This window comes from Pseudopodoces humilis, chromosome 1 (assembly GCF_049639895.1).
Source record: "Pseudopodoces humilis isolate 2021_Gansu_Grassland_sample_001 chromosome 1, ASM4963989v1, whole genome shotgun sequence".
In the NCBI taxonomy this organism is placed as follows: Eukaryota; Metazoa; Chordata; class Aves; order Passeriformes; family Paridae; genus Pseudopodoces; species Pseudopodoces humilis.
In genome coordinates this window covers 105942806-105957139 of record NC_142200.1, presented here as the reverse complement: position 1 = coordinate 105957139, position 14334 = coordinate 105942806, and the positions used below count along the sequence as shown (strand labels likewise).

At 40.1% G+C, this 14334-nt stretch overlaps 1 protein-coding gene across 4 annotated transcripts in view; it reads left to right on the top strand.

Annotated features, from left to right (window-relative positions):
• The window catches only part of BMPER (BMP binding endothelial regulator), a 148407-nt gene that overhangs the window by 65021 nt on the left and 69052 nt on the right, over positions 1-14334 (top strand). For all 4 annotated transcript variants that reach the window (XM_014248427.2, XM_014248428.2, XM_005519053.3 and 1 more), the window contains 3 exons: positions 9257-9356; positions 12639-12748; positions 13363-13503. In XM_014248427.2, the coding sequence (XP_014103902.2) occupies positions 9257-9356; positions 12639-12748; positions 13363-13503 (351 nt within the window). The remainder of the gene's footprint in view (positions 1-9256; positions 9357-12638; positions 12749-13362; positions 13504-14334) is intronic.

Genomic DNA, 14334 nt, shown 5'->3' with positions numbered 1-14334 from the left:
CCACTGGACTGTGCTTCATGTGTTCTTGATGCCAATGAAAACAAAGCAGGCTCCAACTGATTCAGGGGAAAAGTCATGGCTGCAAGAAGCCAGGACCTGTTTTACAGAGCTACTGCTCTGCTTCTAATAGCTGAAGTTAGGAAAGTCCCTTGGATTTAACCTTAACTTTCTTATTATCTGGGAAAGGACACGAAGAAGCTGAAGAAGCTTGTTGGTGGTTTTTAATAGTTTTTCTGGCCACAGACAGTTTCCAGCTTAGCATGTTTTATTGCAATTTTTCATAGAAACAGTTCTTTTTTGAAGAGAAATAAATAATCATGTGGCTCATAGCAAAGCTTCTGTAGTCACTGGAGACCTCTGGTGCAACAGCTAAATTAATCATGAATAGCTGAACTCCCTTCTGCAGTGGTGTGCCAGAATTGTTTCCTTGCCAATGTCTTTTCTTCCCATCTGCTGTCCCCAAAAAGCTGCAGCTCTTTACCCCCAAGGTCGTGAAGAGACCCCTTTCTGCAGTGTGCAGCTGCCTTCCTGACCCATTCCTGCCTAAGTGGCTATCTTGCCTCATTTTTCACCATTGCCTGTGCAACTTCTGGGATTTCTGTTGAAAATGCTGTCATCCAAAGTGGACTGAAAATCACTAGAAAACCCCCACTGGGTTACATGACCTTTGGGGCAGTGCTTGTCTACATCCTGCCTTAAAATCCACCTCTTCCACCTGGTGTATATATTCTAACCTCCAACCTTGGCTCTGTTTGAGTGTGCCCCATGCAGCAGCTGGCAGGGAGATTAGAGGGGGAAGCATAGGCTGTATAAAGACATCTGGTTCATAAAAAACACCAATGTATGTGGAGCATAGGGACAGTGGTGCCTGCGGTTGTGGCATTACTGTTATGTAGCTGCCTACTAAAAATGAGCTATTTTTAATTTCAGAAGGCTAAAGCCTTTTGATACAATTACCCAGCATGGACTTTATAAGGCACAGTGACAGCAATCAGTTTAATGAGACCTGCAGCAAGGAAGAGTTTGATTAGTAAGTGAATGAAATGGCAGCAAGGGATGGAAATGATGTGAAAGGATTCAGACTAGAGGAAAAGCTGGATTTGTGATGCTGGCCAGTCATCTCCATGCAGAAAGCAAGAACTAACCAGCTATTTAACATTAAGGCATTAAGTGTAGTTGGTAAATTTAAGAAAATTAAGGTAACTTTTTAAATAGTCTCTCACTGGGAAAAGAAAACAAAACATGGAAAGTGTTGATCTGTTGTTGGAAATAGTGCCTGGGATAATTAGACAGTCCACAAAGGTGCTTGTGGTGCAGTGTGAATCCAGCCATTTCTGAGTTTTTGAGAGATACTGTTTCTGTTAGATTTTTTTTCCCTTAACTTACAATCAACTAGCAGCAGAAGAAATAGATTACATTGTTGGAAGCTCTGCCTTCTGGATGAAACTTCAGAGACATTAAAAACCACCTAATGAAAGACAGAATAATTTGTGAGATACATTACTTCTACTTGCAGGAGAGATTTGTTGAGAGAAACAGATCTAACCTGGGCAAAAGCCTCAGCTGTTGAACTGTCCAGGAGAAGGATCAATAAAATAATGTCTCTCACAGCAGAATAAATACATGGGCTGCATCTGAAAGCATCCAGGACTTAGGATAATTGATAGCCAGTCTGGGATGCAGGTACCATGAATCCTTGTAGGTACTGGGAGTGAAAAAACCAGCACAGGAATGGCATGAAGAGAAATGCCTCATCTCATGGGAAAATTGCATTAGGTATGGGACACTGTGCCTGTTAACCTAGGAATAGAGATTATGTTCCCAGAACAGCAGAAGCAGCAAATCTCTATTTCTATAGATGAATGACTTGAATCTGTCCTGTCTGCAAAAATCTGTGTTTTTTCCCAGCACCACCGTGGCACAAGCACTGAATGAAAGGCAGAAGGTCTGGCAGGTGCTGGCTGGAAGGCCAGCTGCTGCCAACCACTGTAGGATGCTTTCTGGAGTTCCTACAAAGAAAGAATTCAGGGGCTCTCTATTCTCCACAGGAGTCTGACTTTGAAAAAAAAGACTTGTAGGAACTTAATGTCCTTGAGATCATACTGTAATTTTGATTTTTGCTGTTTTGTCTCTATATACCTTTTTCAGAGTAGTCCCTTGATCATTTGTGACTGGAGCTAGTCAGTGATTCACAAACTACAGATGTCCCTGGTTTCCGCCTTCATAAGCCTTCTTTCCTTAGGAAATCAGCCTGAAAGGGAGAAAGTATGCACCACAATTAAACCTTTCAGGGCTTCCAAGAGAAGGGGGACTACTTACAACATCACTTTGAACAGAGCCAAGAGCTCAGTGTGGAAGCCCTAGAGGGGAGAGGGCTGCTGCCTGTTCAGCTGTGTGACTTTGCAAGTAGGCAATTGGGTCAGCAAACGATTCAGTTTCAGCTGGGTTGTAAAGCCAGATGCAATATCATCCCAGCAACACTTCTGCACAGTGCTATTAGACTGGAGAAATGTGGCCAAGTGCTGGTTGCACTGTCCCCCAGCTGAGAGCAGAAGAGTGCTCAGCACTCAGCACTGTGACCTCCTCCAAGGAGCCCTTCTGCAGTTCCAGCAATTGTGAAATTTAGGACCAGTGTCTCTGCCTGTGCATACCTTAAAGGAAGTTACTGTGCAGCCTATAACTTCATGTTCCAGAATGGTCCATTTCACCCAAGGCAGCAATTACCCTGGTCTTCCACCTTCTCCCACAGGACACTCAGTGCAACTCATGTTTTTGTGAAACTTGAAAGAAGCAGGACTAGCAGCTTCCTGACACTCTGATTTCAGAGTGGAGAGCTATATCCCAGAAGAGCATACTTCAGTTCCTGTGAGGATGCTGGGATATTTCATCAAACAAAGAGCAACCCACTTCCCTCTTCAAAAGAGAAATCTTTTAATATAGTGCATCCCAGGAAAAGTGGCTCTTGCAAACTGGAATGGATAGCAAGACTGGATAGACCTGGCACCTACATGTCACTTTGTACACACTGGTTAATGGAACACATAATTTGGAACAGATAACAGTATTTAGAGCCCTCGTTCTATCCTAAATTACTAATTAATGAATTAATGTAGTTATTCCTTCAGCAGATGCATGCAACCATATACTCAGTAACTTCCAAAAGAGAGAGACATTTTGGTTCTTGGTTTTAGGTAAAGATCTTCTAACTCTGTGACACTTTGCAACTACACTTGCAATTTGCTAAGAACTCAGGGGGGTGAATGAATTTACATTAGTAAATGAATTTACATTAGTTGGAGACAATTAGTCAGACTTTTTTGTTATTGCAGCTTGTTGATGACACAGACTGTACACCTAACAAGTTATATTGTAAGGGTACATATAGAAGGAGAGGTGGTGGAAGACAAACTTCTACCTACTAGAAACTGGTGGAATTTTTTTCTATGTCAAGGAATGCCTTTGCATTAGAGAGAGATTAAAAATTTAAATAATTTCAAGAATTGTGCCTTTGCTTTTCCCTGGAGTTGGTTTAGTAATTTATTTCACAAGAATCTTTTATCTTACCATTTCTAATCTGTATAGATTTTTAGGTGATTTGTAAGACATTTAAGAATATTTATTTATATCCACATTAATCTGTATGACCTGGTCTTAAAATGTATGTGAGCTCTGTAGAGTATTTGCTTCACACACAGTTCTTACAACACCACTTTATACTGTCACCAGGGCCACTTTCTAAAGGCTTCCCATAGGACTGATATTGCAGAAAATAGGGTTTGAGATCTAGATTCGAAGTTTAAAAATCTGGCACATACAAGACAGTATAAATAACTGCTGTTTCGAATTGAAACTCAAGATCTCCCTATTCTGAATTTTATCCAACACTTTCTAGAGAGGGATTTTAAAAATGCTAATCTAGACAATAGATCAGGCTGCAGGGATGTGGGAAGCTCTGGCTTGTCTGTCTGATGTGCTGATTGCTTTTATGGTGAGAACTGTATCGCTACTTTGTGCATTTCCAAAAAATCTTCCTCCTGTGACCCTTCCTGGGAACTCTGACTGTGCATGACATGGCTGTTTCAGGCACCCTGACATACCGTGTAGGGGTGAAGTTATTTCCAGAGGCTGTCCGCCCCATGCTGTACCAGCGTTCTTGTAAGTGGACTGTCTTTCTTCTGATTTAGGAAGAGAACACCTTTCCAAATTAAATTTCTAGATTAAACCCATACTCTAAGTCGAGTATCCTCTCCTTATTGTGCCCAAAATCTACTTACATGGCACATCAGGGACTGTAATCTGACTGTAAAATCAAGGTACGGGTTTTCAGGGCACACGATTCCAGAGGCATTTTGGAGATGCTTGCATAGTACGTGTTGCTGGCCCGGTTTATGTTTTTAGTATATGTTTGGGAGGTAGTCAAAGTCTTTATTGTCACAGAGTAGTTAACATGTCAGACAGAGCTCCTGGGGGCCACCAGGTGTATGCAAGCCAACACACCATCCATCTCACCTAGGAAGCCCTATACACATCAGCCAATGTGCTGTAATGAAATGACTTCTGGAATTCCTTAATATTTTATTAATTCCAGAATGGTAATAGTCATTGTTAACTGAATCTTAAATAATATGTCCATCTCTTTATTGGTATATGTCTATTGCCTTTATGCCTTTGTTGTCACAGAAATGATAATATTTCTTATTATGTTCATAGTGACTGTAGTTACTTGCACTGGGGCAGAGTAGTTGAAGACAAACAGTCACACAGTTGTGTGTTTATTTGGCTTCTCTTGCCACTGGCATGGGGCAGACTTGCTCAGTAGTGACCCTGTTGAACTTTCAAAGTTTTTTTTTTCATGCTGGTGGCGTAAAATCTTTCTTCATAGCTGGAGACAGCCTTGAACATCTGTCTTAGTTCTTACAACAACCCTGCTGAGTCTACAGTGTGTGTCTGACCTTGCTCTTAATGTCTGGAATATGTATCCCAGAGTTGAGAGAAATGTTATTTTGATATTTCCTTTTTTTTTTTTTTTCCTGAAAGGATAGGCTCACTGGTAGCAAATGAAAAGTTTCACACTTCTAGAATGAAAGTTAAAAATTAATGTGCATCCACTGAATCCTAATGCCAGTCAGCACTTAGACAAAATATTCTGCAAAATCAATGGAAATTTTACTTCTGTTAGAGGATGAGCAGTCATTCAAGTGCAAGGTGAACATAGGGCAAAACTAAGGAAGAATCTTTTTAGATGATTTATAGCTTTACTAAAGCACAGAGATGAAACTTGAAAGTAAAATAGAAAATGAGATACCCACAAGTAACCTGGTTCTTGATAATACTGATGTTAACCTTTGACTTTAAATAACATGTATGTAAAATATTGTTAAGTTTAGACATGCTCATTAACAGTAGCAAACAAATTGGGTGTGTGGAAATCTCTGTCCTTCTGGGATTTCACGAGCTCTTTAAAAATCTGCTAAAGACAAGCTGTTGGTGGTGATCACTTTCTCACCCTCATGGTAGATGAACTTGAAGGTTTTTGGGGGTTAATTACAACAGACTCCTAACCTGCAGACATTTTTCTGCAGGCATTTTTTGCTCTGTCTGTCCCAGCACATAGGCTGTGCACCAGGCATGTGCCCTAAACCAGGACACCTACCCAGAAACTGCCCCTTTGTCCTTCATCCAGTGTCTCCAGCAGTTGGTCATAGTCTGGATGGGTGTGTCAACTCTGCCAAGGTGTCTTTATTGGACAGCAAAATATCATAATTAAGGTAGGAGCTGAGCAGAAGTGAATGGATAGCTAGATGGACCAGCTCCATGCTTTCATTTAAATAAGGATTTGTTATCTGTCTTTCTCAAAGATGGAGCTCTCGCGGGAGTGTTAGAAAGTGCTGTTTCATCTCCCTCTCTCTTCTGTCTCTTGAGAAAACTGCTTAGACAAGATGAAACCTCAGTCCACACCACCTGCTGAGCTGATGCTTCAGAGCCTTTTGGTTTATCTTGCACATATGAGGTGGCAGCAGGAGATACAGTATTTCTATTTGTCTACAAGTCGGAAAGTGAATATTTTCTTTGTAGACAATAGATTTCTTACAAAATCTGTTACCTCCAGAAAACTCTGAGCTGCAGCAGCCTCCTCTGATTAAGGTTTCAGGTTAACTATTGCTCAAGGATTTATTTGCCTACATCTTGAATAGCATTTCTCACAGGAAGCAGATGTCACTTGTACTTTATTGGTCTGTGCTGGCTTCCAATTCAGGTTTGGTTTTACTGGAATAACTGGGGGGTTTTGCTCCTGACCTGGAGCATTCGGGCTGCCTGGGAGATATCATACAAGGAAATGTGAGCTAAAAGATGTAGATGCAGTTGAGAAATGGAAGAGGAAAGGTGTTCACTGTGCAGTTCCCATCCTAGCGTAGGTTGTCCAAAGCCAATCTTCTTACTCTCCAGAGTTATTTTTTCTATTAATTTTTGGTATTTTTGTTGAACTTTTGTTGCACTCATTTTTTTTTCCTACCCATCTCTAGTCCATGCAATTTAAAGTACTGGCTGCATCAGCTGCTTTGAAAACAGGTATTCTGAATGCTTTGTGAGTCTTGAATTACAATGACTGAGAGTTTTAAGAAAGTAGAAATATTGTGTGTGTTTTAACATTTAGTAAGTGCCCAGTGAATTATCTCTCTAAGTTCTTTAGGGCAGGTAGAATTATTCTTACTTTAAATGGTACAGGTTGTTTGTTTCAGACTGTTTTTGAATTTGCACTTGCATGAAACTCAAGCCTGGGAGAACCTATCTGGGACAGCAGCAAGTTAGAAAATAGTTTGGTGTTAAAAAGCAGCATTCCAGCTGGAAGCAGGAGTAGCACTGAGGTGAAGAGACAGGTGGAACTAGTCTTAGTTTGTGCAGAAGGGCCAGTGCAAAAAGTAAGGCAGGAGCTATAAACAAAAGGCTAGAGTGAGAAAATATTTTACATTATCCATGGCATTTTGCATTTATGAAGATACCTATACAAGAGGCTACAAAGGCAACATCTCAATAGCGTGCTAAGCTTGAGCTTTGATTCAATCTGTCAGTGAAGCAAAACTCCATGGCAGCTCTGCAGAGCCATAGCTTATATGAGTATTAAATGCAGCAGCAAGATTGCAAGAATGGACCTGTGCCCACCATGTGTTGGAGTATTGCTTTATCTTCACAGAATCATAGAATAGCTTGGGTTGAAAGACACTTTAAAGATTATCTAGGTACAATTTCCCTGCTGTGTGCAGGGGAACCTTTCACTAGACCAAGTTGCTCCATGCCCCATCCAACCTGACCTTAAACACTTGCAGGAATGGAGTACCCACCACTTCTCCTGGCAACCTGTTCCAGTGTCTCGCCACCCTCTCAGTAAAGACTTTCTTCCTAAAGTCTAATCTAATCTAACCCAATCTAAGCCTACTCTCAGTTTAAAGCCATTTCTCCTTCTCCTATTGCTAGATGCTCTTCTAAACAGCCTCTCTCCGTCTTTTCTTGTAGGCTCCCTTCTGGTACTCAAAGGTTGCAATTAGGTCACCTTGAGTCCTTCTCTTTTCCAGGCTGAACAGTCCCAGTTCCCTCAGCCTTTCCTCATTGTCTTCCATGGATAAATCCCTGATCCTGTCACCAGTCTGGCTGAGACATCCATGCCCTGCTTTCAGTTTTGCTGAATTGTCACCTAAGTTTGAACTTTGGCTTCTTGTAGCCTTTTTCCCTGGGTGAATCACAGCACAACTTCAGAGAGCCCATCTTTGTTTCTTTCCTTTCATTCTGCACCTGTGTCTCTTCTCACAGAGCTATTCCCTGAGCATACTAAGGAACATCACTAAAGAATTAATTTAGTTTTGTCAAGTTTCTGGTCTGACCCTTAATTTAGAGCAGTCGTTTCAGTCTACAATAAGGTCTGTGTTTCTGCATGCTGCAGTGAAAGAATTACGAGCAGTCCTCAGCCATGTGCACTCAGGATGCTTTGGTAGCCCCATGGGACAGGTAGACTTCAGTGCCTGAAAACTTATTATAGAACAGGGGTACAGTCAGTATGTTGTTTTCTGTGCAACAGTGGGTCTGCCTATATGTAAAAGCTTTTACATGATTCACTGAGGCCATTAGGAGTGGAGTGGTATGCCATCATTTCAGGCACGGAGCTCTTCAAAATGAACGGCTTTTTCCATCTCTCCCCAGGGAGCCCCGAGAGCCATTCAGCATGTAGGTTGGAGGAGACTGTTCGTAAGCCTTCAATCACAGCATCAGGAACACAAAGCTTATTGCTGGGATGAGCCTGCAGCTCTGAGTGATAAATAAGGCAAGACAGCTAGATGAAAAAACCTGACTTGCTGAGAAAAAGGTGGACTGATTTTTAAAGTTTGGCAACCTGGACCTCTCATAAGCATATGGAGCACATGTTGGTAGAGGGTCTAGAGCTAAACACAGTATTCTGAAGGCATGATGAAGTAATCAGGCAACAGAGCAGAATGAGAAATAAGATCTCTTTAACTGACTCAATTTTCAATATATTTTCTATGCTTTTGTCTTTGCCTCTGTTTATGACACACCAGGATATATCCAGTCTAGTTTGCTTTTTTTTTTCTTTCCTTTTGTTTTTTCCTCATTCATTCACAGAATTTCATGTACCCACTTGGTTTTCAGTCCTCTGAAGAAAGCAGACCTTCAGGGTTTGTATAGTTGGACTTGGAAGCTAACACAAATGTTCTTTTTTAAGTGATTTCGCCTCATTTGGCTTCTGAGGTCACAGACATAGGGGAAGAACACCTGCTCTCATCTTGCTTCAGCACTTAATCCCTGTCCCAGACAAGCCTAGAAGGGCACGACACAGGAGATGAAGAATAATACAAAAAATTGCTCAATAACTTTTTGGAACATCCAGAAATGTTCATGGATAATGATTTTATTTTCCCTGGTTTTATCATATCCACACCAAGAAATAAGATAGAAAAACACTGTTTCTTCAATTACTACATTCATTGTTTGAGAGATTGAAAAAAGTATGGATAATCCAAGATCTCTGCAAGCAATATAGAAACTCTTGAAGGACAATTGTACATGTCCTGTATGTCTGATGCAAGCAGAAATTTCTATTGGCAAATACTGCTTTGGTAAGGCTTTTCAAGACCTTGTTGCCTGTGTGTGTGTTTGTGTGTGTGTGTGTGTGTGTGTGCGCACACACACGCACATTTGCTTGATGTTTTGCTTTAATTTCTTTCTAATGGAGCCTATTTTCCTTCAGGGTGGCAGGACACAGTGTATCCAAGAAGTCTGCCCCATTCTCTCATGTCCCCAGCACCTCAGTCACATTCCTGCTGGACAGTGCTGCCCCAAATGCTTAGGTGAGTGTTTTTTCCCCTAGGAATTTTGTAATTAATACAATATGTTTGTGCATAACGTATTTTAGACCAGTATTTCACAGTACTGGTAAATTCCAGGAGCTGAAAGAGACTCTATTGCTCAGAGTTTATAATCCACAGATTTTGAACAGGTACTCTGAATGGTCAGTGTTAGGGTTGTGCTTAAGCAAGCAGCTGCAGAAGAGCATTTGAACACAGACCAGTTGCCTTGCTTAAAAGAAAAAATATAGGGATGCTTCCCACCTTCGTCATATATTTTACAAAGGAGGTTGAGGTGGAGAAAATGTTCCTTTGGAGTTTGCCACAAGAAAAAGGCCTCATCATTTCATATTATTACTTGAGTGAGCATTGGCGTTTTTGGTTTTTGAGGAAATGCAGGTCAGAGGAAACTTCTGAACTGACATTGCATTTATAGAAACTGTTGTCAGAGAGTCCATCTCATGATAGCCTTCTTAAGGTGAACCTTCTTCACACTGTCATCCAGGAATATTTTCAATTACATCTTTCCAACATATTTTAAAGGTGTGAGTCATAGGCCTCTAAGAAGGGCTGGCTCTTCCAGGACATGACAAGCTAGGCAGTGACAAAATAAGGCACTGCCTTGTGCTCTTACTGTGTTCACAGATCCCACAGGTTAACATTCCATCTAGCTCTTAAACAAGGAGCACTTATATCCTACCAAGTAAATTGACTTTAGTTTGGTCTATAACTAGGGTTATAACTAGGTTTGGAAAATTTCAGAGCTAATTACTTCCAGTTCTTCAATGGAAACTTTTTGTAATTTTGACTATATTTTTATCTGAAATCTCTTAACAGGTCTAGGTTAGAGACACAGAGATGTCTGGCCTTGGAGCCAGCAAAGCTATATAGAGTTCCAGGTTCTGGTAATACTTTACACTTTTGACCGCTTGAAACAAACCTGAATTTATTTATTTGCTAATTGAGAAGTGCTTCAAGTAAATAAATGTCGGCCTGGAACATTCAACCACAGTACCAGAGAGTAATGCAGTAGAGGAATGAAATGGAGAAACGCCGAGCTTCTGTTTTGGCTGAGAACATTTTTCCTTTCCTTCTGAAAACTCCCCTTGTCCTGTCCTCCCCATGCTTTTCTGACTGAACTTTCCCCTCCTTGAACAAAGCATTCAAAATGCAGCTTTAATTTTTGACTGCTTCAAGGGAATCTTTCTAAAATTTCTTTTTTCCCTTCTTAGAATGTAAACAAATTCAGTAATAATAATAATAATAATAATAATAATAATAATATATGTATTTCCTTTTATGTAGTTTTTGCTCTAAAGCATTTCATATACCTGCAAATAGATTATGTCTATTTACAGGGAAGTGTTAAAAGTTCTGGTGGGGAGGTAAAGCCAAGGGATGAGTAACACACTGCATGGTAGTTGGGAAAGAGAAAAATTTCCAGGGATGTTGAGGCATGGTTTTTAAAGTATCATATGAAGGACCTCCCTGCAATTGAATTCCTGATAGTCAGCAGACATAGCTTAGAAGAACATAGCTGTGGACTCTACTGGGACTTGAATTATTAGTTTAACTAGTGGTTATGAGCCAGCAAAGACAACCATTAAGCCAATATCTTCATCACCACATCTTTTAAAGTGGTGTCTCCTTTGATGGTGGTTTTTAACCAACTATTTGAACTGGGTAGGCCACCCGGGATTGTGCTGAGCAGTTTGCAAGGCATGGCGAGATAGTGTGGGAGAGAACTGGACTTTTGTTCATTTGCTGACACAAGCTCTGCAATTGAAGTCCTGGCCCCACAGTGAGCAGCAGAAGTGTTGTTACAGGCAGGACTGCGGCATGGCTTTGCCCCTAAGTAGTGCATGGATGTGGAGCAGTTCCTTTTAGGACTACTGAGCATCCTCAACTGATTCCTTATGTCAGTCCTGCAGGATAAATAAAACTTTTTGAGAAAGACACACATCCTGTGAAAGAAGGCTGGCTATGCAATCACAGGTTAATTCCAAGTAGCTAATTCGCAGGAGAGGGATGTTTAAATTGTGTCTAACAGAACAAAAATAATTATTTAATAACTTTTGTTTAACATTCAATTTGTAAAAACTGAAGGCAAATCCAAAATCCAAAGGATTTTGCTGTATGCTTATCCTTTTGTTTACTTATATCTGAGAGGAAAATGGAACTTTTTTTTTAAAGAGGCTCTACATTTATCAAGGATTATTGAAAAAGGAAGGAATTACAGTGTGCCAAGACCTGATGGTTTGAAAGCTAAAATATTGGCTTAGTATTTAGCACTTCTAATATGTACTTTGAGTGGGAATTCCCTACCTTGGATTTGATGCCTATTAAACATTAGACGTCAGAAATTATAAGGTAGGAGAGTGACAACCACGCATAAAAGAACTTACTAGTTACCCGCCTCCAACAGTAAACAGGGAAATTCAAAAGTAGGAAAGTAAGTATAGTGTTTTTGTGAAGAGCTCATCTGTATATATTAGAAAAGTCTCTTTTTAAAAATAACTTACTGAGAAAGAAGCTGAGGAATAAGAGAAGCTTACAGGAGTGCAAACTCTATTGTAACGTGGGTCTGAAAGTATTTGCAGGATCACATGACTTCTGGAAGGATTTGATTTTGGTGCTGCCATTTCTGTATAGTGCCCCAAACCTTTGTCTCACTGCCATTAAACCCAAGTAATTTTCAGATTATGGAAACTAAATATCTTGTGTTCATTCTGTTCATAAATGATGCAAATTCCTATATTTCTTGCCGCCTTGCATGAACACATGGTACACCAAGCTATCTTAATGAGACTGGACAACACCTATGATTTTTTTTGGATCAGTGTCACTGAGTTGATTTAGCTTGGCTGCTGTGAACCCCTGAGGCAGATATGCTAAAAGAAGTTTAGACTGCTTTATTTGATAAGTTATTGCTTTAAGTTAAAGACTGTTTAAACTAGTTTAAGTGTACCTATCTTAAGAGTTTGCAGTGCTTACTTTTTATTCCTTTAGCTGCACTGTGCACTTTATGATGAGAAGAAAGATTTTTCCTTTATAAACATGCCATAAATCATTTATATTCCATCCCACAGTAGAACGTGCAGAGATGAATGTGTACCAAAAGAATAGTGAACTGTTAAAAGTACATATTTTTCAGATTGAAATGGAAGCACATAGCAAATTACACGTTGCACGTGAATTTGGTGACAATAAGCCCTACTATTTTTGTTGACAATGTGGCATATTTTCAACCACATTTTGTTTCTGTTACTGTTTATTCATATTCAGGACAGAGGAAAGTGTTTGACCTCCCATTTGGAAGCTGCCTTTTTCACAGCAATGTGTATGATAATGGTTCCTCATTTATCTATGACAACTGCACAGTGTGTACATGCAAGGTAAGTCCATAGTGCTTAGATATTGTATGCTGATGGTTGTCTGGCTTAGCAGTAATTTGTAGGGCTGTGGAATTGTAAGCCTGATACTATTCTTTGGCATCTTGTGTGGTCTCAAAGAATCTGATCTGAAGAGCACTTGCAGTTGTGCTAGGAAAGTTTAAGTCTCAGTTGAGACATGATGCCTGACCCTGTCTGATGCAAAATAAAGTTGCTCAGATTATGTTGTCCTCTTTAAGACTGCATTAGACTGGAAGAGGATTTTCTAAATTATGAATTACCATATCTCTGCTGAAGGTCAGTGTTTTTTATTTAGTTCCCTAACATGACTGCAACATCTTAAACTTTTTTACCAAGGCAAAAAAATAAAAGTGCCACCAAAATCAGTGAGATTTTGCAGGTCAACAGAAGTGCAAGCTAGGCTTTAAATTCATAGACCATGAAAGATTCCCTTTATCTATAAATAATATTTATTTTCTCTGAGCTGACCTGTTCAAAGCACCTGTCCAGTGGCTTGGGTGGATGCAATGACTGAGCAAGCAGAAATATATAAGGACACACAGGAGCGCAAACATCTTGGTGATGATTTTATGATTTCCTTTCACCTCTGTACCTAGGATTCAACAGTGATATGTAAGAAGAGATGCTTACTTCCTGGTGAATGCAATAAAAACAAAGACCACTGCTGCAAGGAATGTATCTCATACATCTCTCCTGAGGAGGTGAAAGTATGCAAGTTTGGCAATAAGGTCTTCCAGGTAAGGTTTCACATGTGGCTCAAGGGTAGGTGCCGTTGTAACAGCTAAAAGAGCATGAGTTTGATGTAAATTATTATTGTGACTTGTCTTTAGCAGAATTGTCACCATCCTAGTTGGTGATGGAACAACTCAGAGGCAAATCTTTGCAAAATTTTCCAGTTGTTCATTTTTTTTTCTGAGTTTGCATAAATTCTGCTGATAGTCAACAGTTAAAGTTTAGTTCCCTCTTGAATGTTACATGTTGTCTGCCCCTCTGTATGTAGATGTTCAAGCTGCCGTTTCATGACAACAGATTCATTTTTAGTAAGAGATACTAATGCTCTGCTTTCTAAAACAAACACTGATACTCATGGTGGAGATATTCTGAGTGGTATGTAGGCTTTATCTGCCGAGCCAGAGTCTTTTCCGTAACTGAGCCAACAAGAGCTTTGTGAAGTTCGTTTTGGCTGAAAGTTACTTGATTTACTACATTTCACGTCTCTGCTAAGGACAGCACCTTTGACATCTTATACTGGGATAGCCATGTAATAACTGTTACCTACTGCACTCTCACCCTATGTATTAAAATCACAAGGGATTCCCTGCAGAATGCTTCTGCTGTTTCTGAGACCCCATTTGTTTTTCCAAGTGGTGCAGCTTTTTTTCACACTGTGTCAGAAAAAGATTCTGTCACCTCATGGGCCATCTGTGAATTAAGAGACCCTTGAATCAGATCAAATGTTAAGTCCTGTGTGAGTACTTGGTTTGCTCAGCCAGAATTGCTTCCCATTTATTCCATCTTTTGTGTACATAGCAGAAGTGTTTATTCTGGAAATTACTTGTGAACCTACT